General features: G+C 42.5%; 1 protein-coding gene across 2 annotated transcripts; it reads left to right on the top strand.

Annotated features, from left to right (window-relative positions):
• Window positions 1–4,636: 4,636 nt before the first annotated feature.
• Window positions 4,637–23,131, top strand: xrcc4 (X-ray repair complementing defective repair in Chinese hamster cells 4). 2 transcript variants are annotated; one of them, XM_079178660.1, is made up of 9 exons: window positions 4,637–4,686; window positions 5,372–5,448; window positions 6,707–6,850; window positions 7,188–7,375; window positions 11,539–11,705; window positions 12,405–12,536; window positions 12,974–13,116; window positions 17,395–17,518; window positions 22,994–23,131. In XM_079178660.1, the coding sequence occupies exons 3-9, from the start codon at window positions 6,709–6,711 to the stop codon at window positions 23,097–23,099; spliced, it is 1,002 nt and encodes a 333-aa protein (XP_079034786.1). In that variant the 5' UTR covers window positions 4,637–4,686; window positions 5,372–5,448; window positions 6,707–6,708; the 3' UTR covers window positions 23,100–23,131. The 2 variants fall into 2 exon arrangements, with proteins under 2 accessions (XP_079034786.1, XP_079034787.1); XM_079178661.1 differs by lacking the exon at window positions 5,372–5,448 and having other exon boundaries at window positions 4,640–4,686.
• The last annotated feature ends 1,707 nt before the right edge of the window (window positions 23,132–24,838 follow it).

Here is a 24,838-nt window from a genome sequence, read left to right as displayed (position 1 = left end):
CTTTTTCCATATTGATCAAAGACCGCCATCTTTTCCTTTACGGGTTTTAGATGTGTACAAAGATTTGTAGAGGTTACTTATAACTCTTAATACCCGACGTGTCTCCTTTCTAACACCATTTGATTTACAAGTCGACATAAACATCGACTTCTCCCGAACTTTCCAGCCGTCAAAGCAGCTAAAATGTTTGTTTATTCCTCTGACTTTCATTTTCTAAACGATAAAGTGTTGCTTCATCTAGACCAACACAGTCTCAGCTCATCGAGGCCTCTTCAACAGTAAATCCCCCATAATCCCTAGCAGGGACCCCCTGAAGACCACATCCAGGCCCCTCTCTGCCCCCCCTCTCTCTCCAGAACTAGGTCAGCCCTAATGAACTTCACTACATGTATGGACTGTTTCACTGGACCTGTTCTTTTGCTAATGTAGCAAAACTTCACAGTAACATTGAGGTTAATTGTCTTGACCTAAATCTGAGATTAAATTGTGTGTTAATTAAGTGATTCAATGAGAAATGTCTTTATTCCTTCATGTTTAATTTGCTGAGAACTTGTCTGACTGTATTAAGCGTTTCGAGTCTTAAAGTCCTTCACCATTAACTGGTATTTTCTTTTGGATTTATCGTAAATTTGTGATTTAATTCGTATAAAAAAAATTCTGGCAGTTTCTCTCAGAGAATAAAAGATTTTTCTCCAAAATTTACGACTTGAATCTCGGAAATAGTGATTTTATTTGAATTTTTTAAAATGTATTTTAGTAATAAATCAAGAGAGAAGTAGAGTCATTTTCTCATAGACTTCTATACAACCAGAGGAGTCGCCCCCTGGTGGACACTAGAGAGAATGCAGCTTTAACACATGAAGCTTTGGATTCACTCTGCAGAACTGGAGGTTTGCCTTCTGACTGTAACAGACAGATGAATCCATTAAAAGGACTTCACAGTGACAGAGTCAGGATCACAGGGATCTGGTCCTCGGGCAGACAGGAAATGCTTGTTACCTAAAGATGGAGCTGGAAGTCATTACTGGAGGTCCACATTCACTGCATTCATGTCCGCAGGAGGCTTTGAGGTTCAGGATCCCCCGAGCAGCACGGAGGAGATGAAAGTGAAGCGGTAATGACAGAGAACCTGAAGGCCCCGTGTGGATCTGTTGGGACTCTACCGGAGCTTAAAAAGCTGCTCGGGGCCCTCAGGTGACGCCAGGAGCCACCAAGCATGTTTCTGTTTATCTGACGGGTCCCAGCTAGTTCTGAAGACTCTGGACGGTCCTCTATAGAGTCACAGTCACTGAGGAGGAACTCACTGTTTGTTCCATAAGTGCACATGAATGCTAATTATTTTACATTTATATTCCCCGTGATCACAAGTCAAAATACTCAACAATCATTTACTCACGAAGGAGAATATTATATAGAGAGAACTCCTGTAACGATGAACATTTAAACATTGAGGTCTACGTGAACCGGCTCTCTCTTCGGGGCCTCAAGAGGCCATTTGAGGAACTACAGTTTTTGGCTTAATTTCTCTGCTTGGTTGAAAAAGGCTTGATATTTATTTCCATGTTCGAGAGTTCAGTTACTGTTTAACTATTCAGATCAGATCTGAAGACCCACCAGAGTCCAGAATCACGTTCTCATGTGCCAATCTAAACGAATGACCCGGGTCCCGGAGAGAGCGCCGGCTTTGTTGACCTTTCTCTATCGCCAGCCCTTCAGAGGTCTGTGAGGATCGACCGGCCTCCAGCTCTGTGACTAAAGTCTTTATTCTGAACTCGCTGCCGACTCAGAAAGAAACCGCACGTCCAAAGGCGTCCGATACGGTTTTAGGGATCGTTGGACCGGTTGGCCGTCTAACCGGTCGTCGTTCGGCACATTCTGAACGGCCGGAGGAGTCCAAACACATCCGGAGCGACCACTCGGCCAAGATAAAGAACGTTTCCAGTAAATCACAAAGTTGCCACAGAGTGTTTGACCACAAATCCAACTGGACAGCATGAGAAGAGAGCTTTGTTTCACACACCGTGTAAAGATGTGGATCTCATCATTGGACCGCGTTAACATCGACCAAACTAATGAAAACAAATCCCAAAAAAACAGGAGCACAGACGTGTTTACATAGACGTCTGGAAGCCAGCTCGGTTAACTGATTGAAGGCCGGCGGGCAGGACGGAGGAGGTCGGGTCCAGAACCGACTGCATCAGTAAAGCTCTAATTAAACACAGACGCTGTTTGGATGCTTCGTACGAAGAACACAAGACCATGAATGAAACTATCACGAAGCAGCTTCAATGTTCAGAAAACAGTTAAAACAGAACAAGTCATAAAAACAACATTTATATATTATCACTGTATTAAATGTAAATGTTGAACTTTTTAGCAAACAGTTGCTTGTTTCCTGCAGTGAGCGAGCGACATGATGATTCATTAGCGTCTTTGTGTTTGTGTCACCTGATGAGTATCAGTACAGTATTCTCTCTGTTTGCTCTGTTTCTGGTCTCCACCACCTCTTTAGCTGCTAAATGCTAATGCTAACCAGCTAGTCTCTAACTTAGTCTATCTGCTGTTAATGCGACTGCATACGATATAGATATAGATATATATATCTATATCTATATATATCATTAGATTATATACAATTACCCAGAGCCCTCAGCAATGTTTGTTTAGTCCAAACTTTAACATCATTACATCTGGAACCAGCACATTGTTTTAAGGAGAATAAAACCATAAACATAGTTTCACATGAACTCTCTGTGATTACATTAGTTTAAGCTGTTCTTATATAAACTGTTGGGAAGTTTACTGAATAACACAACCTCATAGTTTACACATCATATTCAACTGGTAACATGGTTTGTGTGTAGAAAGGTTCAGAGAAATGAAGCGGAGTAGAAATAGAAAAGACAAAACTCAAGTGAAGGTTTGTTACTTTCCATCGGTGGTTCTGAAGATACGAAAACGATGAAACTCTTTGTTTGTGTCTCACGGCTCCGTGGACGCCAGCAGACATGAGGAGGAAGCTGTTATGATTCCTATTGTTCGTCCATGAGCTCCTCTTTTATTCATAAAGAAGACTCACAGTCCTGCACACACACACACACACACACACACACACACACACACACACACACACACACACACACACACACACACACACAGAGAGAAACAGCTGATGTGTGTCTTTAAGAGAGAGCACTTTTAAAGCCTCTTAAAGTCATTATTCTTGGAGAGTTTGTGTCTCTCAGTAATCTCTTCATTTCCTCCACACGAGGCTCACGATGTTTCTTCAGCCTCTCTGAGAGAAGAAGCGCTCGTTGCTCGTTGTGTTCGAGCTCGTCTGCTTTCTGCTCTCCTCAACGTGCATCAGGAAGTTAAAGTCCAGAGAAGAACTCAACATGTGAGGCTTTATTTACAGACTGTGATGATCTACTGGTTACACATTATTACTGTGCTGCTGTACTCGATGTTCACACATTACACCGTCTAACAGGTTCTACTAATGGAACCTATTGACCCGCTGTACATGATTTTGAGGTACTTGTACTGCACTTGAGTATTTCCATTGATTGCTACTTTATGCACTACTTTATACTGCAGTACATATATATTTTAAACACGAGTTACTCTGCAGATTTTGATTATTAATACAACATTTAAATAGCTAATACATGATGATGTGTGATAGATTACAAACCACTAATATATCTTCAGACCGTTCAGAATCAGCATGTACGTGTCATTTGAGGATATTATTAGATTAATATTAAGTTCTAAATGAAGACGGTTGATTGTTCAGGAACAATGGAAACAAACTATTGTTCTTATAATAAGAATAAGGACTGAGCTCTCATTTCATTTTGTGTTCATCTCGATGTCAAGTTAGTGCAAAAAAACTATTAATACTATTACTAATACTACTACTACTGATAATACTATTCAACAAACAAAGTACTACCACTACTACTAATAATAATTTACAAATAAAATACTACTGCTAATCATGATAATAATAATATTAACAACAAGAAATGTGTTTTTGTTTCTCTTATTTCTGCCAGGGACAAAAAAACTAATTAAGGCATCAATAATTATAATATAATAATAAATATATATTATTCTGAACTACGACTACTTTTACTTTGGGTACTTTAAGTATATTTTAATGTTAATACTTTTGTCTTTTTGATCGCAGGACTTTTACTTGTCATGTAGTATTTATGTACTGTAGTATTTATGTACTGTAGTATTTATGTCATATAGTATTTATGTACTGTAGTATTTATGTACTGTAGTATTTATGTACTGTAGTATTTATGTCATGTAGTATTTATGTACTGTAGTATTTATGTCATGTAGTATTTATGTGCTGTAGTATTTATGTACTGTAGTATTTATGTCATGTAGTATTTATGTGCTGTAGTATTTATGTACTGTAGTATTTATGTCATGTAGTATTTATGTGCTGTAGTATTTATGTGCTGTAGTATTTATGTACTGTAGTATTTATGTACTGTAGTATTTATGTACTGTAGTAAAACCTTTGTTTTGGTTCCCGCCCCTTTCCTCAGGATTTAAGCGGCTCTGTCGCCTGATGATGACGTAGTGCTACCGTCGCCGGAACAGCTGCTTGTTGTTCAACAGAAGAGATTTCCTCCTAAAGCGACGCGGCAGCAGCTGAAGCTTCAGGTGAGATCAACACCGACACGTCTACATCGTTGCACGTGCAGCTGAGGCTGTCTTCTTCTTCTTCTTCTTCTTCTTCTTCTTCTTCTTCTTCTTCTTCTTCTTCTTCTTCTTCTTCTTCTTCTTCTTCTTCTTCTTCTTCTTCTTCTTCTTCTTCTTCTTCTTCTTCTTCTTCTTCGCTGGTCTTAAAACGTGTCGTAGCTTCCGCCTCCCTGTTTACAAACAGAGTGTGTGTGTGTGTGTGTGCGCGCGCTGCAGTTTATTAATAAACACGTGAAGCTCAACGTGAATACATCTGATGGATAAAAGTTCTCCTTAAAACAAGCTGCACTGAAGCAGAGCAGCAGAGGAACACATAGCTGTGCAATGAGAAGATATGAGAACAATGTTTTTATAAATTATAATACATGCAGTGTATTTAAGAAACATTATAAAGTAGCTCTAACTGTGATTGTGTGTAGACCAGCAGAGAAGGCTTTGCAGGCCCTGAGGGACCACCACTGCTCTCAACATACGAACATAGAATAAACAAATAAACACAAATGTATAGAAATAAAAACAAGGAACACAAAGTAGAACAGAATGATTGTGTTCAAGTCTTCGGCTTCATCTGATTAGAACATTTATTTTCATGCTGTTTGTTGGTGAACTCATACTTTGTTCTTTCCGTCTTTTGTGACATAAAAAGATTTAGTCACAACGTCAGTTAAAGAAACCAGAACGCTGTTTAAACGTGATCCACCAGTCAGAGGAGCTGCTGAACAGGTGAGGAACACGTGGAGGTGTTGGGACGTAGTTAAAGGTCTTAGTGGTCTCTTGTGGGTCTCTTGTGGTTGTGTTGTGCGTCTTCGTGGTCTCTTGTGGTTGTGTTGTGCGTCTTCGTGGTCTCTTGTGGTTGTGTTGTGCGTCTTCGTGGTCTCTTGTGGGTCTCTTGTGCGTCTTCGTGGTCTCTTGTTGGTCTTCGTGGTCTCTTGTGGGTCTCTTGTGCGTCTTCGTGGTCTCTTGTGGGTCTTCGTGGTCTCTTGTTGGTCTTCGTGGTCTCTGGTGGGTCTCTTGTGCGTCTTCGTGGTCTCTTGTGGGTCTCTTGTGCGTCTTCGTGGTCTCTTGTGGGTCTTCGTGGTCTCTTGTTGGTCTTCGTGGTCTCTGGTGGGTCTCTTGTGCGTCTTCGTGGTCTCTTGTGGGTCTCTTGTGCGTCTTCGTGGTCTCTTGTGGGTCTTCGTGGTCTCTTGTTGGTCTTCGTGGTCTCTGGTGGGTCTCTTGTGCGTCTTCGTGGTCTCTTGTGGGTCTCTTGTGCGTCTTCGTGGTCTCTTGTGCGTCTTCGTGGTCTTCGTGGTCTCTTGTGGGTCTCTTGTGCGTCTTCGTGGTCCCTTGTGGGTCTCTTGTGCGTCTTCGTGGTCTCTTGTGGGTCTTCGTGGTCTCTTGTGGGTCTCTTGTGCGTCTTCGTGGTCTTCGTGGTCTCTTGTGGGTCTCTTGTGCGTCTCTTGTGCGTCTTCGTGGTCTTCGTGGTCTCTGGTGGGTCTCTGGTGGGTCTTCGTGGTCTTCGTGGTCTCTGGTGGTCCACAGATCCACTTTCCCTTCAGAGCTTTCTCTCTTTTTATGAAACACAGCTCGGCCTCCTGCAGACGCTGCTGCTCACAGAGAGTCGTTGTTGTTGTCGTTGTTGTTGTTGTTGTGAAGCAGCTGACAGTGAGAGCAGGTAAATAACATGCGGTGTTGGCTGACCTGAGATCAGCAGAGATCAGCCTCCAGACTGTTTGAATGTTTCACTGTTTGAGGTTTAGATCTGAAACTAAAAGACAAACGAAGCTTTAATATTGATATAAAATGGTATAAATGTAAATTAAAATGTCCGGATTAAACTTCCAGGTGAATTCTCCTTTCTGCTCTTCACAGTAACGGTTGCCAGGTTGCTTTTGGCAACCGTTTTGAGAAACTGGCAACACATACATATATGTTTGTTGCATTAGTGTGTATGTATGCGTGTCAGTCCCGTGACTCTGTGTTGTTGTTTTGTCATCCGCAGACATGAACGTGTCGGTGCGTGAGGTCCGTGTCCCGTCCGAGCCTGACTCCGCCTACTTCCTGCGCGTGGACTGGAAGGGGCGGGGCTTAGGCTCAGGCTTCCAGATGCTGCTGACTGACGGACAGAAGGCTTGGAGAGGAGACGGTAAACACACACACACACACACACACACACACACACACACACACACACACACACACACACACACACACACACACACACACACACACACACACACACACACACACACACACACACACTAGCAGCTGCGTCACATGTGGTCTGTGTGTAGTTCTATCGGTCAGATCTCTTACTTAAAGGGACAGTGTGAAGGGTTTAGTGCCCTCTAGTGGTGAGGTCGCATATTGCAACTGACTGAACGTTCTGCTCACTCCTCACCGTTGGACAGACGTTCCGATGCTTTTCACAAACACGTCGACTCTCCAGAAACAGTGTTATTTTGTTGGTGTCGTTCTCTCAGTGAGTGAGGCGGAGGTGTGCGAGGAGGCGGAGGAGCTGGAGATGCAGACGGAGCGCTACGTGCAGGACCTCCAGCAGGCGCTGACGGAGACGGAGACGGAGAGCTACAGCTTCACGCTGACTCCGCCTCCACCCGACCGCCGCTCCTCCGTCACGCTGGAGTACGAGAAGGTCCAGAAGGACATCTCTGTGAGTGCTCACACACACACACACACACACACACACACACACACACACACACACACACACACACACACACACACACACACACGAGTCACATGGTCAATTTAAGAAGGTGTGTGGGTGGAGCGGTCTTAAAGAGTCTCCTTCAGTACGTTGTGTGTTTGTTGTGTTTGGTGTGTTTGTTGTGATTGTTGTGATTGGTGTGTGTGTTGTGTTTGTTGTGTTTGGTGTGTTTGTTTTGTTTGTTGTGATTGGTGTGATTGTTGTGTTTGTTGTGATTGTTGTGTTTGTTGTGATTGTTGTGTTTGTTGTGTTTGTTGTGTTTGTTGTGATTGTTGTGATTGTTGTGTTTGTTGTGATTGTTGTGATTGTTGTGTTTGTTGTGTTTGTTGTGATTGTTGTGATTGTTGTGTTTGTTGTGATTGTTGTGTTTGTTGTGATTGTTGTCATTGTTGTGATTGTTGTGTTTGTTGTGATTGTTGTGATTGTTGTGTTTGTTGTGTTTGTTGTGATTGTTGTGATTGTTGTGTTTGTTGTGATTGTTGTGTTTGTTGTGATTGTTGTGTTTGTTGTGTTTGTTGTGATTGTTGTGATTGTTGTGATTGTTGTGATTGTTGTGATTGTTGTGTTTGTTGTGATTGTTGTGTTTGTTGTGTTTGTTGTGATTGTTGTGATTGTTGTGATTGTTGTGATTGTTGTGTTTGTTGTGTTTGTTGTGATGAGCTCAAACCTTCACAGCTGCTGCTAACTGTTCACAGATCAGCGCCTTCAGTCTGAGTTCATCTCGTAGTAAATCAGCCTGTTAATGATCCTCCCGGCTCCTCTTGTGTAACTCTTCTTTGTGTGTTCTCTGATATCAAAAGGAGGATTTTTAAGCGGCAATAACTGATTTATTTTGGCCGTTAAGAAGCTTTTAGTCCCACATGTGGTTTTCAGTCTTTATTTTCCTGCATAATCCTTCAGAAAGCTATTAATTAACTAACAGGACGAGTCTTTGTGTTTGAGTCCAGTGTTCTCTCTGTTCTTGTCCTCCTCCTGAACGACATATCTGACCTTTAGCTCTCGCTGTTTAGCTTTTTACGTCTTGAATATGAAGACGTATAAAGGAGAGAGGAGTCGTGATGTCACTTTAAAGATTCTCTTAATAATCATCGAACAAGTAGTAAAGATATCGTCTCTCTCTGAACATAGCCGGCCATCCTTTAATGCTGACTATATAATAATCTCCAGTGTTTCCCCTGGGTTTACAGCATCCTTCAAGGGGGGGGCGGGAAAACACTGATCTCTGTTCTGGGATCAGCTGTGAACTTGTGATGGAGACACACAAAGCCTTGTTGCCATGGTAGTTATGGTAGTTATGACTGAATGGAAAGCTGAAGTGCGTCCGTCGCAGAAGAAGAAGGAAACGACTCCGAGCTTCTGCAGGACTCACGTGTGCCGGGATGAGTCAGAGGGTTTCTCAACATTAAGCTCTGATGTCATAATGAAAGGCTTCGCTCTGTCGTTCCCTCTAATCACAGCTGCTGTTAACGCCACACACACACCCACACACACACACACACACACACACACACACAGGTGTTACCTGAGCGGTTAGCATTCCAAACATGTTTGTTCTCTGCAGCACCACCGACCTCCAGCTCAAAGGAGACGCGTGTAGGACTGAGATATTTAGTTTTATACATTTTAAAGGTTTATTCTCACTAATGATTCGTTATTGTGAAGTTTAGAAACACATCTTATCGTTTTACAAACATTACAAATATCTTTTATTCCTTCTGACCGAGAAACACTGAAACCCAAAATGAAAGTAAATAACTTTCAGACGAATCAGAATGAATTCTTTCCATTTCACGTTCTGCTGTGTGGAAAGAGGGCCGCTGTGCCCGAAACACTCATTTAAAGGAAACTATGACTGAAGATGAATCACAACGAAACTCTCAAGTTTTCAATTTCAGAAAAATGAAAACTGATTATTTGATCTACTCTTCGTTTTCACACTTTCACTTTCTTCTATGTTGGCTTTTCTTGGGAAGACCCGCCCTGTTTAGCGTTGAAGCGCTATGATTGGCCCCCTGTTATTAAGACTTAAACTAATGAAATGAACGAGGAGGCAGCGCATAAAGTCTGAACCACAGGCCGCCTCTGAGATGTGGACGTTTTGAAGCAACGAGTTCGACGTTTTGGTCGTCGCCATCTTTGTTTTTTTTGCAACCAGTGAACAGGAAGTGACCATATTTGGACTGAGGAGGAGTGACGTAGAGACGCCGTATACGTCTCTGGTAGAGACCTGTCAATCACTGTGTAGCCCCGCCCCTAAAGCATCCCCTGCTTTATGGTCTGTTTGACTCTAAATGGACCATCATTTACTAAATGAACATCATGCTGTATTGAAGAAGACTTGAAACTAGAGATTGAGACCATAAACTCATGTTTACAATGTTTACTGAGGTAATAAATCAAGAGAGATGTAGAGTCATTTTCTCATAGACTTCTATACAACCAGAGGAGTCGCCCCCTGGTGGACATTAGAGAGAATGCAGCTTTAACTTCAGTCTTCAGAACCGGAGGTTGACGTCTGGTCTGAGGTGGTTCACTCGTTAGCTACTCGCGTCTGTGGCTCAGAGGTATAGCGGCTCGTCTTCTAATGGAAGCTCCTCCGGTTCATGCCGACGTGTCCTCGGGCAAGACGCTTAGAAGAAGATTAGAACTTTCTAGTCTTTTCTAGAACTAGAACGTTCCAGACTTGCTAAGAGCTGATTTGAGCTGGCGGTCTGAACTCTGTGCTGAGTGAAAGAAGTCCGTTCTTTCACCATGAACACGCAGGTTTGTGAATGACTCAAACGGCCGCTCGCTCCGGCTGTAAGCTGAGAATCCGTGAAGCTGCTCTCAGCAGTTGATCAGCGGAGTCCGTGAGTCAGAAGCAGCTTTTGAAACAGTAGCGTCTCCATGGCAACATGGGGGAACCGGTGCCCACGTCAACACGGACCGGCCAACCGACCGGTGCCTCGCATTTACTCAACGTTTCTAAGAGGTGGTGAAGCAATAGCTGGCAAATATTAGACACTTAAATAATCAAGAGAGAGAGAGAGGGGGAGAGAGAGAGAGAGAGAGAGAGGGAAAACATGAGACGACCACAGTTCTGTGACATCATGACGTTTGTTCCTCTCAGCAGAGTTCACAAACATCAGTACGTGACTTGAATAGAACTTTTAAATCAACAATCTCACCAATTAACGTCTGAACTGTGCTCACTTTTTGTCCGATTCTTGAATGATTTGATTTCTGACTTTGAGGAAACATGTGGAGCAAACTAAGTTAGCTTCTTGCTAGTGTTACTTAAAAATAAGTAATTTGAACTCCAAAGCTCGCTAGCTTTAAAGCAATTCAACATCCATTGACACTAATAATGTAGTAATATCTTCACATATCCTCCACAAGATGACTATAACCAGTTGTTATAACGCGTGAATAAAGCTCAGCGTGGCTGCTGTCATTTATCTTTACAATAAAGTACTAAAGTAGTAAATACATGGATGTACTGTTAAAAAATGAGGTAATAATTAGCGCTAGCTAGCTAGCTCAACCCACGTCCCGCTGCCTCTTTCCCCATCGCTGGCAGACTACTTCTCCGGTGCTCGTGTCTGCTCTCCTCCCGGCAAGGAAGTCTGCCGACGGCGAGGAGTTACCGGTACGATGGTAACTAACAGCCAGGACAAACAAACAGGACTTTCACCCGGGAGCCCACTGTTTATGTAACGCAACGTTGTTTTACGCTTCGTTGTTTTGCGTTTTTGCGGCTGTGTTGATCCATCACCACATTTCTACTGTTAATCTCTCTTGTTGTCGTCTGTTCAGACTCTCAGCTGTGTTTACCTCCATAAAGGTCAGTTATTTAGAGAGCTGAGGGTCAGAGGTCAACGTTCGGCCTCTTATCTGTGTGTAAACATGTCTGAGAGAAAACTTTGTTTCCCAGGATGCAACGGTCCAAATGTGACAATGACCAGGTGAAACTGGAGCGCACAGATTAAAGTGATCAAATAATTTTAGAATTGAGTCCGGTCTGCAGCGTTTGTGGGTAGTTTTACATTATTTTAGGAACAGTTACAGCAGCCGTGACCTCCTGTTGCTCTGTGAGCTGGTTGGTTAGTTTTCTTCACCTTCTTCAGTTCAGGTTGGGTTCTGCTCTGCTGAAAGTCGTCCCGGAGCCGGCGGAGGCAGTGAGAGAGTTACTGATCCACAGTCTGCAGAGAGGGAACACGTTGCAGAACCACAACCAGAACCTGCAGGAGGAGAACCGAACACTGAGACGGGAACAGCAACGCATCACCGCAGAGTAAATACAGAGCAACCACTAAAAACAACAGAACAACCAGAAAAATACAACAGAACAACCAGAAAAATACAACAGAACAACCAGAAAAATACAACAGAACAACCACTAAAAACAACAGAACAACCAGAAAAATACAACAGAACAACCACTAAAAACAACAGAACAACCACTAAAATACAACAGAACAACCAGAAAAATACAACAGAACAACCAGAACACAAACACAGAATAACCGGGGGGGGGGGGGGGGTTCTGTAAAGTAGTTTTAAACATGAAACGGTGATTTAAAGCAGCTGTTTTAACTCAAAGGTCCTCTTCAACTCAATCATATGGAAATGAGCCTGTTTACCTTTTTAGAATATTATAAATCAATAAATATTACTTTGATAGTGTTTGTAGAGAATTATCTTCTCATTATTATACAAAGTCAACGTGGCTTTTTATTCACTAAATACACAAAGTATATACATAATGTTCTATTAAATAATATCCTTTATGTTCTATGGAGAACAGACTCTTAACAGGCTGTTCTGCAGAAAGAATACTTGTTTCTAATACGTTTACACTTTTACTTGTGGAGTATTTTCACAGTGTGGATTTGCTACTTTTACTTTTGTAAAGTATCTGAATACTAAATACTTCTAACTCTGTAAATGAAAATGAAACAAACGTGTGTTTTTGTGTTGCTGTACATTGAAGATTGAAGCGTTACGCTGCAGCTAAAGAAGCGCTGGAGGTGGAGCTGTACTCTCGCTTTGTTCTGGTCCTCAATGAGAAGAAAGCAAAGCTCCGCAGTCTGCAGGACCGTGTGACGCACCTGCAGGAGACCAGGTACTCCACAGCCTCCCCTGGTTCAGCTCCTCTCAGCTGTATTTAGGCTCAACTGTTTCGTTCTTTCAGGGAACTAACGAACACTTCAGCTGCACGCAGCACGTCGACTTAAACCTTTGACCGACGCTTCAACTTCTGACTTCTGACGGTTCACGTGATGCTTTCAACACTTCCTCTCCTTCGATGCTTCACCGTAACGCTTTCACAACGTCTCGAACGCTTCGCGTTGTTTCAAACGAGAGAAATGATTCAACGTCACATTTTCAACACATGTAAACTTTTCTAGTTGCTCAACAAATTGCTCAAGAGTTGTGACGCCTGTTCCTGTGATTCCTGCCGTTCTCTGATTCTTCTCCTTTCACAGTGAACTCATGTGATGTTTGAAGTCTTTTATGAATGTTTGGTTTTTAAACTGTTTGTTTTATTCTCTGTTGTAGTTCTGAGGGACAGAAAAACGAGGATTCGGTCAAATCGGAGCGAGCAGCAGGTGAGGAGGAGGAGGAGGAGGAAGATGAATATGGAGGAAGTACTGATGAAGAGCCAGAGGAGGTGACTCCAGCCTCCACTTCATCGTCCCGAGGTAAGACCTCCAACTCTTCATCGTCTGACCTCCGTCGAGCCTTTTAAACGTCGATCAGTGAAGCGGATCAGTTCCTTTGTACCGAGCGGACGCTTCACAGACGGATCCGTCAGACGTTTATGTTCAGAACTTTGACTTATTTGTTCTTTGTTATTGGTAATGAGGTTTCTCATCGTGAGGCTTCATGAAACAGCTGATTCACATCTCTTTAATCATCTTATTTATTAAGAACCAGGTTTTTGTAAAAAATAATAAATAAAACAATCGACATATAAATTAAACGTCCTCGACTAAAAACCCCAACAAAGAATCACAACAGTACAACTTTCATTCTTGTGTTGACCAGAGATCATAAGTTTATTATAAAAATAGAATAATTAAATCATATTTGTTATATTCTTAATCCACGATCGTTGGTTCTGGGCTGGAAGGTCTCGGCCGTGTTCTCCGTGTTTCTGCGTCTTCGTGACGTGAACTCAGGAGCTCTGACGGATCGTCTGCAGAGAACATCTGGTGCAAAGTCACAGCTGTTCCACGGCTGGTGGACAACACCTGCTGTGACATCACTAAAGGGGGCGTGGCCTAATACTAGACTTCATAATTAGTGCCACGAAGTTTGTTTTTGCGTATTTTCACATTTGAACCCTCTGAACCCCAAAACTCACCTGGTGGGATGGAAAAGCGTTGTTTTCTTTCAACAATCACCAAAACGACACCGTTCATCACAATCAACAGCATTTTATTCTCCATGTTTCATTATGAATGTCTCCTCTAATAAAGACTTCAAACGATGACGTCATGATTGATTCATCTGAGACCAACAGTCATGTGACCACAAGTCTAGATCCGCTCCATAAAGGTGCATGACGTACATACATTATGTTGTATATTATATGACGTACATACATTATGTTGTATATTATATGACGTACATACATTATGTTGTATATTATATGACGTACATACATTATGTTGTATATTATATGACGTACATACGTTATGTTGTATATTATATGACGTACATACGTTATGTTGTATATTATATGACGTACATACGTTATGTTGTATATTATATGACGTACATACGTTATGTTGTATATTATATGACGTACATACGTTATGTTGTATATTATATGACGTACATACGTTATGTTGTATATTATATGACGTACATACGTTATGTTGTATATTATATGACGTACATACGTTATGTTGTATATTATATGACGTACACACGTTATGTTGTATATTATATGACGTACACACGTTATGTTGTATATTATATGACGTACATACGTTATGTTGTATATTATATGACGTACATACGTTATGTTGTATATTATATGACGTACATACGTTATGTTGTATATTATATGACGTACATACGTTATGTTGTATATTATATGACGTACATACGTTATGTTGTATATTATATGACGTACATACGTTATGTTGTATATTATATGACGTACATACGTTATGTTGTATATTATATGACGTACATACGTTATGTTGTATATTATATGACGTACATACGTTATGTTGTATATTATATGACGTACATACGTTATGTTGTATATTATATGACGTACATACGTTATGTTGTATATTATATGACGTACATACGTTATGTTGTATATTATATGACGTACATACGTTATGTTGTATATTATATGACGTACATACGTTATGTTGTATATTATATGACGTACATACGTTATGTTGTATATTATATGACGTACATACGTTATGTTGTATATTATATGACGTACATACATTATGTTGTATATTATATGACGTACACACATTATGTTGTATATTATATGACGTACATACATTATGTTGTATATTATATGACTTACATACATTATGTTGTATATTATATGACGTACATACATTATGTTGTATATTATATGACGTACATACATTATGTTGTATATTATATGACGTACATACATTATGTTGTATATTATATGACGTACATACATTATGTTGTGTATTATATGACGTACATACATTATGTTGTATATTATATGACTTACATACATTATGTTGTGTATTATATGACGTACATACATTATGTTGTATATTATATGACGTACATACATTATGTTGTATATTATATGACGTACATACATTATGTTCTATATTATATGATGTACATACATTATGTTGTATATTATATGACGTACATACATTATGTTGTATATTATATGACGTACATACATTATGTTGTATATTATATGATGTACATACATTATGTTGTATATTATATGACGTACATACATTATGTTGTATATTATATGACGTACATACATTATGTTGTATATTATATGATGTACATACATTATGTTGTGTATTATATGATGTACATACATTATGTTGTATATTATATGACGTACATACATTATGTTGTATATTATATGACTTACATACATTATGTTGTATATTATATGACGTACATACATTATGTTGTATATTATATGACGTACATACATTATGTTGTATATTATATGACGTACATACATTATGTTCTATATTATATGATGTACATACATTATGTTGTATATTATATGACGTACATACATTATGTTGTATATTATACATTTATTGTAGTTAAAACGAGGCGACAGAGAAATTCAAATGTGACGGGAGCAACAAAAACGCCCCAAAACCTCTTCGGGGTTAAAAGTCCCATTTATTTAAATACAGTAGTATGAAGCACAGTCTGTGAGGTCAGACGCTGATGATCTGTGTTCTTTGTGTTCTTCCTCGTTACGCATCCAACAGACGCACAAAGCAGCGTGAGCGTTCTAAGTGGTTTCTTCGTATGATGAGTGTTCTCTCTGTTAGCTCTGGTTCTGGTCTCCATCACCTCTGCAGCAGCTAAACGCTCCTCTGTGCTCACCGGCTCGTCTCTCAATCATTCCGGCTTTGAAACTTAAATCAATGAGCTGGAAGACGTCGACGCTGAAACATCGTCGGTGTTGACGTGCAGCGTTTCCTCCATGTTGAGTTTTTAACGTTGAGACGTCGGCCATGTTGCCCAGAGAAGAGTTTAGTTGCGTTCCTCCTGATGCATAAAGAAGCAACACAGCAATGCAACGCTGTTTTTAATTAGTTGTTTGTTTGTCTTTGGTAGTAAATGAGCTACATCTGCATGTCGTTGTGCAACCCTGAGTTACATAATGACAATAAGTGATAAAAGGTCTTGAAGGGAAGCAGAAGCCGCTGACTCGGCTGCTCTCCGCTGTGTTTAACAGACAGCGTTTACAGACCTGAGGGTTCATTTATAGAAACCAGGGCGGACGATGTGGAAACCAGACGACGGGCTTGAAGAAAAAGTCTAATTTAAAGAATGTTTCCAGGTTTCCCAGCGTCATCTTTGATCCCTGAAGGTGCCGATTGAGCTCCGAGCCGCTCTGTTGATCCGTAAACTCCTCGACGTCGTCACGTTACAGCTGCTGAAAACGGACAAAAGCAGATGTTCAGACAGTAGAAGAAGAATGTGTGACGTTCTACATCACTTACTCTTCTACGCATCATTTCATTTTGAACCAAATCTGTCCAACATTTAAAATCAGAATATCAAAGTCAAAGAGTCTCTCTGACGTCGTCTGTTTCTCTAAAAACGATCTCTAAACCCGGACGACGTCACCGACTACGTCTACACGCACAACAAACGAGGCGCTGCTCCTCCTCCTCAGCTGTGTGATGAAGATGAATGTTCCGTTGACGTGCAGCTGTTCAGGCTCTGACTAACGTGAAGCTGCTCCACGGCGGCTCCGCCCTGAAGTCACTTTATTTACCTCGTTTTCCAGCTGCTCCGCTGGTGAAACCTCATTTCTTCTCTGATGGATGTATAAGAGAAACTGTAACGTAACATTTTCTCCTTTTGGGAATCAGTCAAATATTTCTGATTCTGCAAAACTCGTGAAATGATTTGCAGCTCGTCGTCTCTTCTGTTTGTGTAGAAACAAACCGAACCGACTGTAAAACAGGAAAGAGACGTTAGTTACAAACTGCAGTAAAGGAATGTCCAAAGAATGCTGCTGAAACCTGAATAATATCAACATGTTTTAATCTGGAAATGCTCCGTTCGTAATAACTTTCAATAGTGAAATATTAGTCTGCATGTAAACGTCAATGAGACGTAAAACGTGGATCAGAAAACCTGCGTCACACACCAGAGTCGTGGACGTGTTCTCCGTAGAAGGTTCCAGATTATTTAAAATGTATTTATAATCATGTTTCTGTGTTTTCTCTGATAATCCTCAGGACGCTCTGCTGCTGCGAGCCCATTGGACGACAGCCTGAAGGACATCACAGACGTGGCCCCGTGTCGCAAGCGGCGCTTCCGTCACCACGGGCGCCCGGAGCCGCCGAGCGTCCAGAGGAAGAGGTACACGACGTCACACGCACACGCACACGCACACGCGTGATGTCATCGACTGCTTGTTGTGACGATGTAACGGCGTCCCTCCGGCTCTGTGGTTTCGGTTTACTGGCTCGTAAAGTGTAGCCGGGTGTGAACTACAAAAAAACACACTTTAAATCTATTTAAATGCTTTATTGTTGCTACTAAAGTTTAAACTTACACCTCCCGTCTTTACTGAAGAACACAAAAATACAAAAAGTCGTAGAGATGATCTCGTTTATTACGTTTTCCCGAACTGGAAAATCAAACATCGTAAAAGGTTTTTTATCTCTACGTTCTGCAGCTAAACGTTCACACCAGCAGAGACGTAAATATGTGAAGGAACGCAAACAAACATCTGTTGGTCTCTGAACTAAAACTATGATGACATATGACCTGAGAGGGCGGGGCTACCGGGTGATTGACAGGTCTGTTACCAGAGAAGTATACGGATTCTGCAGCGTGAAGCCAAAGCTTCATGTGTTAAAGCTGCATTCTCTCTAGTGTCCACCAGGGGGCGACTCCTCTGGTTGTATAGAAGTCTATGAGAAAATGACTCTACTTCTCTCTTGATTTATTACCTCAGTAAACATTGTAAACATGAGTTTATGGTCTCAATCTCTAGTTTCAAGTCTTCTTCAATACAGCATGATGTTCATTTAGTAAATGATGGTCCATTTAGAGTCACACAGACCATAAAGCAGGGGATGCACCTTCGTTTGTTTCTGTACGTTTGCTCTGGTTTCTGCTCTTAGATGCTTGTTTAAAGGAGATGCACTTATGACTTATGGTGACTAGTAGTTCTCTTGAATACTATGTTGAATACACTTATTGTAAGTCTCTTTGGATAAAAGCGTCTGCTAAATGACTGTAATGTACTGTAATATGTATGCTTTAGGGGCGGGGCTTACTGTTAATGTTTGTGGAATTCGGGGAGAGATTTCTCAAAAAACAGGACAATTAAAACCCAAACTCTCCACATAGAGAGAAGTAAACTCAAACAGATCCTGACACCTGAACGCAGCCTCCCGGTGTTTTCCACACTCTCATTAGTGGAGCCGTGAGTCCACATAAAGTCCACAGTGGAAAAACGGGTCTTTCAACTCTCCCGGTCTGCTCGTCACCAGCTGGTCCGCCCGAAGCCAAGGCAGCATGTGTTTGTGAGCTTAAAGAGACAGAAAACAGATAGAAGAGACCAGCAGCAGGGATCATAAAGCTGCTCCTTCACCACCAGCAAGAAAACTGTTGAAGGCTGAATGGGAGTTCTTCTTCTTCTTCTTCTTCTTCTTCTTCTTCTTCTTCTTCTTCTTCTTCTTCTTCTTCTTCTTCTTCTTCTTCTTCTTCTTCTTCTTCTTCTTCTTCTTCTTCTTCTTCTTCTTCTTCTTCTTCTTCTTCTTCTTCTTCTTCTTCTTCTTCTTCTTCTTCTTCTTCTTCTTCTTCTTCTTCTTCTGCTGCTGCTGCTGCTGCTGCTGCTGCTGCTGCTGCTGCTGCTGCTGCTGCTGCTGCTGCAGCATCATGTCAAACACGATAAATAAGAACTAATTGTAATTGTTTTGACGTCTCTCGTTGGTTTGAAGCCTCCACTTCGGCATTTTGGTCGTCGCCATCTTGTGTTTTTTGCAACCAGTGAACAGGAAGTGACCATATCTGGACTGAGGAGGAGTGACGTAGAGACGCCGTATACGTCTCTGGTAGAGACCTGTCAATCACTGTGTAGCCCCGCCCCTAAAGCATCCCCTGCTTTATGGTCTGTTTGACTCTAAATGGACCATCATTTACTAAATGAACATCATGCTGTATTGAAGAAGACTTGAAACTAGAGATTGAGACCATAAACTCATGTTTACAATGTTTACTGAGGTAATAAATCAAGAGAGAAGTAGAGTCATTTTCTCATAGACTTCTATACAACCAGAGGAGTCGCCCCCTGGTGGACACTAGAGAGAAGTAGAGTCATTTTCTCATAGACTTCTATAGGACCGGAGGAGTCGCCTGATTTCAATCAAACATACAATTGAGAAGAATTGGTTCACAAAAAAAAAGCGAATTGTTGTCTGGATCCAGAGAGGTTTTCTGAAAACCTGGACACCAGAGTGCAGTGAGGAAATGAACCGGCCGCTGTGATTCTCTTGGATGTTGGTGAATGCTGTTATTTCTCAGATCTTAGGACAAGAAACTAAGAAGCCGAAGTCAAAGAAACGACTCTCTCCATTTTCTCTCCTTCGTCCCAAAAACCTCACAATACCGCTGCTTTTATTCCTCCGTATCTCCCGTTTGCCAGCTTCTTTTTTTTGGATGTGGTCATTTAGAAATCTTTCCAAAGTCGCGTCTCACTCTGACATTGTTCCTGACAGAGATGGGGGGGGGGGGGGGGGTCGGTAAATGAGTCCAAGCTCCTACGAGTGCCAGCGACTGTAAGCTGTGCCACATGCAGATGTCTGTACGTGGGGCCGTCGTCCAGCCCCAGTAGCTGGTGGTGGTGGTGAGGGTCATTAGCAGCAGTGAGCTGATGAGCAGCTGGATGCAGGAGCTGCCTCCCTCTGAGCTGCAGAAGAGAGGCCTTTTGTGTGTGTGTGGGGGGGTTCAGGGCTGCTGGTAGTCCTGAACCCCCCCCTGTTGTTTTTTTAGTTCTGTCACTACTCAACCCGCTCACCCTCCTCCGTTACCTCCATGTTTCTCTGGAGGAGGATTCAACGAAGGCCACATGAGCAGAAAACAAAGTTATAATTAAAGGAGTTGCTCAACATTTTTGGGAATAACTCCCTTTCCAGAGATGAAGCAGATTGGTTAGCTTAGCTTAGCATAAGACTGAAAGCAGGGGGAAGCGACTAGCCCCGTCCACAGACTGTATGTAAGAAGTGGACGTAGTCGTCGTGGACGGATGTTTTGAATGCATCGAGTTTGGCAATTTCGCAGTCGCCATCTTGGATTTACTGCTGTCGCCGGCGTTTTTTGCAACCAGTGAACAGGAAGTGACCATCTCTGGACTGAGGAGTGACCTAGAGACTAAAGTAAATGATGAGGCACAGACATGGACCGTCTATACGGATGTTTTGAAGCCTTGAGTTTGGCGTTTACGCTGTCGCCATGTTGTTTTTAATAACGAGTTCTTAATCAGCTGGTTGTTGTTTAAATCCTCATTGTAGTTCCTGTGAACTCGTCTTTCAGATCTCAGTGTTTGTGATCTCGGAGGACAGTTTTCTCATGAAAAGAAACTCGTTCTGGTTTCTGTAAACTATCAAACATCGCTCCCAGTCATCACAGATAATCACTACAAGACACGAGACTTCTAGCGTTCTTAGTCTGCTGTTTGAGCTGTGAGCCGCTAACGTGATCAGCTGTAACAAACTATAACGTTTGTAGAACATGTGGATGAAGTTCCGTGTGATTCTGTTAGAGGAAGGAATCCATTAAAGCTGTGGTTCCCAAACTAGATCAATCTGAGGAGACATATTTCTGTGTTTCTGTTTTAGATGAGTTTACCTCTAAAAAAACAAATGATCTGAGGAACAAACATCAAACGTTCAACGCAACTTCTGACCCGTTTCAATAAAACATCTCCTCTCAAAGGTTTACTCAACGTGAAACATTCCCTTCAACCCTGTGAGTGAATCACACAGGACATGAACAGCGGCCTCCTGGGTGAAAGTCCTGTTTGTTTGATTGATTCAAAGGAAATTTACAGTTTCGCTGTATTGGAACGTAATTCTTCCTCCGATTTTCTCATCTTTGTATCGACGAACCTCTAGAGTTCAATAGAAACATGTTTCTCTGTTGTAATGTGACAGATCTTTAGTTTTCATTTAGACTCCAAACTGAGCCTCCGTTTAGCTTCTTTAAGCTACAAACTAGCACATAATTGGTGTTCGTGCTGCGGCTCCGGTACGTCAGCGGACCGGCCCTGTGGGGGGGGCTCCCCGAGTGCCCGATGCCGGAGCTTAACCTCACCTCCCGGGGCCGCCTCCGTCACGTCCCCGCCCCCCCCCCCCCCTCCCCTCCCCACCATGCACCATGTGTTCAGGTCTCCGGTGGTCCTCCGTGGCACAGCTCCCCCCCTCTCCAGTGAACACGGCTCTTGTTTCCCTCTTAACCGGTTCCAGCAGCGCGCCGTTGTTTGTCATCCAGTTGGTAATGATTTAAACGAGCTCAGGGCCTCTCCGCTCTTCTTTCTCACGTCGCTCCTTCTTTCTTATTTCTCGTTTCCATCCATCTAATCATCGTCACAGCAGAGTCGTGTTCTCCGTTTCCTGAACGTCCTCGAAGCAACTTGTGACTTAAAGCTTGAGTTGCTTCTCTGGATTGTCGGGTTCATCAGTGAGAGTGAGGCTTTAAGACGGGGGAGTTACCCGCTTCCACAGGCGGTATATTGTTGGTTGGCATCCCCAGAAACGCCTAAAGGAACCCTAGAATATGTTGTGATGATTGCTAGAACCTCCTGAATCAACCCTTGAACTTCCTTAAGGATCACTGCCACATAAATCAACTCTAGAACCTCCTAAAGGATCACAAGAACCTCCTAAAGGATTACTAGAACTACCTTAATCAACCATAGAACCTCCTAAAGGATCACAAGAACCTCCTAAATAATCACTAGAACTACCTTAATCAAACATAGAACCTCCTGAATGATCACTAGAACTATCTTAATCAACCATAGAACCTCCTGAATGATCACTAGAACTATCTTAATCAACCATAGAACCTCCTGAATGATCACTAGAACCTCCTGAATGATCACTAGAACTATCTTAATCAACCATAGAACCTCCTAAAGGATCCTTGCAACCACCTAAATCGACTCTAGAACCTCCTAAAGAATAACTCCAACCGTCTGAGGATCCCTAATGGTCTCTTGAAACACCGAAGGAACCTAAATCAACCCTTGAACCTAATTGATCACTAGAATCACCGAATGGATCACTAGGACCTCATAAAGAATCACTGGAAACATCGAACCCTCCACAAGAAAGCCAAGAAGCGTACTTCCCAAAATGTGAAACTATTCCTTTGTGACTGATAATGTGAGTCGGTGGAGAGGGTGAGCTACCCACCGTGATCCTTCCTTCCTCCTCTCCTATGTCTTCACATCTTGTTTCCTGACTCCTAAACATCACAAGTTGTTACATTCATGTAAAGGCAGAATATATGAGCTTCTATACCGCTGAACACACACACACACACACACACACACACACACACACACACACACACACACACACACACACACACACACACACACACACACACACACACACACACACACACACACACACACACACACACACACACACACACACACACCTACCTACACACAGGTATAAAAGCTGCCCATGTGTTTCTAGTCTTGTTCCTTATGGGCCACATGATACACTTCCCGTCTCAACAGGAAAACTCTCCTGTAAACCAGCCTCATTAGCCCACTGACCTGTGTGTGTGTGTGTGTGTGTGTGTGTTGCACAGGACCGACCCCCCTGCAGCATCCAGTAAGCAGCAGACCCCCCCTCAGCGCTCCTCAGATGCTGCGACAGCAGCTTCAGCAGCAGAGGACCTGTTTGATGACTTTTGACCCCGTTGACTGGTTCCAGTGGCCGTACAGAGAGAACGCTGGCCTCATGTTTCTACACTGAGCTTATGAATCACAGCAAACATATTTATATAAAACATACAGACGGGTGACGGATAAAGGAAAACCTGTGTCTCTGTCTCTAGAACATATATTCACTTATTATGTGTCGTGATGGTGTTCAACCACTGAAGGATCCCTGAAATCTGGAGAACCACCTGAGGATCCTAAAGTAACACTACGACCACCTAAATCAACTCTAGAACCTCCTAATGGATCACTAGAACCTCATAGAATCACTTCAAACACCCCAAATTATTGCTAGAACCGCCGTAAGGAACCCCAAGAACCACTAAAAGGACACCTAGAACATCCCAAATGATTGCACGAATGACCCAAAGGAACCTTAGTACCTCTTAATGGACTAATTGAACCACCTAAAGCAGGGGTGTCAAACTCATTGTTGCTCTGGGGCCGCATCGGCATCATGGTTGCCCCCAAAGGGCCGGTTGTCGGCGGGGGGGGGGGGGGGGTGCGCGCGGATCGGGGAGGAGCTCCGCCGTGCGCGATTTCCATTTTTTTTTTTTTTTTGCTGGTAGATTCGCGGGCCACATAAAATGACGTGGCGGGCCGGATCCGGCCCGCGGGCCGTATGTTTGACACCCCTGACCTAAAGGAACCTAAATGATTGCTATAATCATCTAAATTTACCCTAGAACCACCTAAATTAACCCCAAGACCCCTTAAAGGATTAGCAAAAGCACCTAAAGGAATCATAGAACATCCTGAATGATTGCTAGAACCAATTAAAGATCTGAAGGACTGCTCGAGAACCACCTAAAGGACCCTTTAGAACCTCCAGAGATCTACGGTGAGAACTTCATGTCCTGCGTTTCAGGTTCTCCGCTCGAGGAACCAGGTTTTTCTTTTAACTTGTCGCCCGTCTGAAGTTCTGATGAATCAAAATGTATTTTAACGGTGAAGAACTCTTTTATCTCTTGTATCGATCTTCATGAAGTCAAAATGAATTACGATTTCTACATTTTAACATTTTAACATTTGTACCAATAAACAGTGTGAACACGTCATTCTTTCATGCAAATTACAAAGTTGTTTGTGTTTTTGTAAAAGTAAACCACTGTTGATGGTTCCTGGTTCTCTGTTTGAAGAGGTGGAACTTGAAGCTCACTGGTTTTCTAGAGAGACGTGATGGTTGTTTAGCTTTGTGAACACGGAGCACGTCTCCAGACGGTCTCTCTTCTGGTCCGGTTGAACCGAACCCCGGAGCGTTGACCCCGGAGCGTTGACCCCGTCGACGGGTTCGTAATGGTTTGAACAGGTGGTCTCAGACCGGGACCGGGTTTCTGGAGCTCGACCCGTCAGACCAGCATCACCACAAAATGCATTCTGTGGTTTTGTGTATTTTTGTTGCCTAAACACAACGTTGGTCCCTGAACACAAACAGATTTTACTCTTTATTATTTATTTTGTATCGTCTCAAGTTCTCCCAACTTCATGGAGGAGTGACGCTCCGTCTCACTCCCACGCAGGCTTTCTCCATTCTCACTTCCTCTATCTACACCTCCCTCCTTCTCCCCCTCGTCTCTCTCTCTCTCTCTGTGTCTCCCCCCCCTCCCCCGCCTCCCTCGGCGCTGGGCGGTGTATTGTGGGGGGAGTCGTGTGGGCCCCCCCCCCCCCCCCCTCCCTTCATAATAGCGGGTGTAAAGTGGATTTGAACTTGC

The sequence above is a fragment of the Pholis gunnellus genome (assembly GCF_910591455.1).
Source record: "Pholis gunnellus genome assembly, chromosome: 18".
Lineage (NCBI taxonomy): Eukaryota > Metazoa > Chordata > Actinopteri > Perciformes > Pholidae > Pholis > Pholis gunnellus.
Note: the sequence above shows the minus strand (reverse complement) of the source record. Positions and strands in the feature narration are given on the sequence as shown.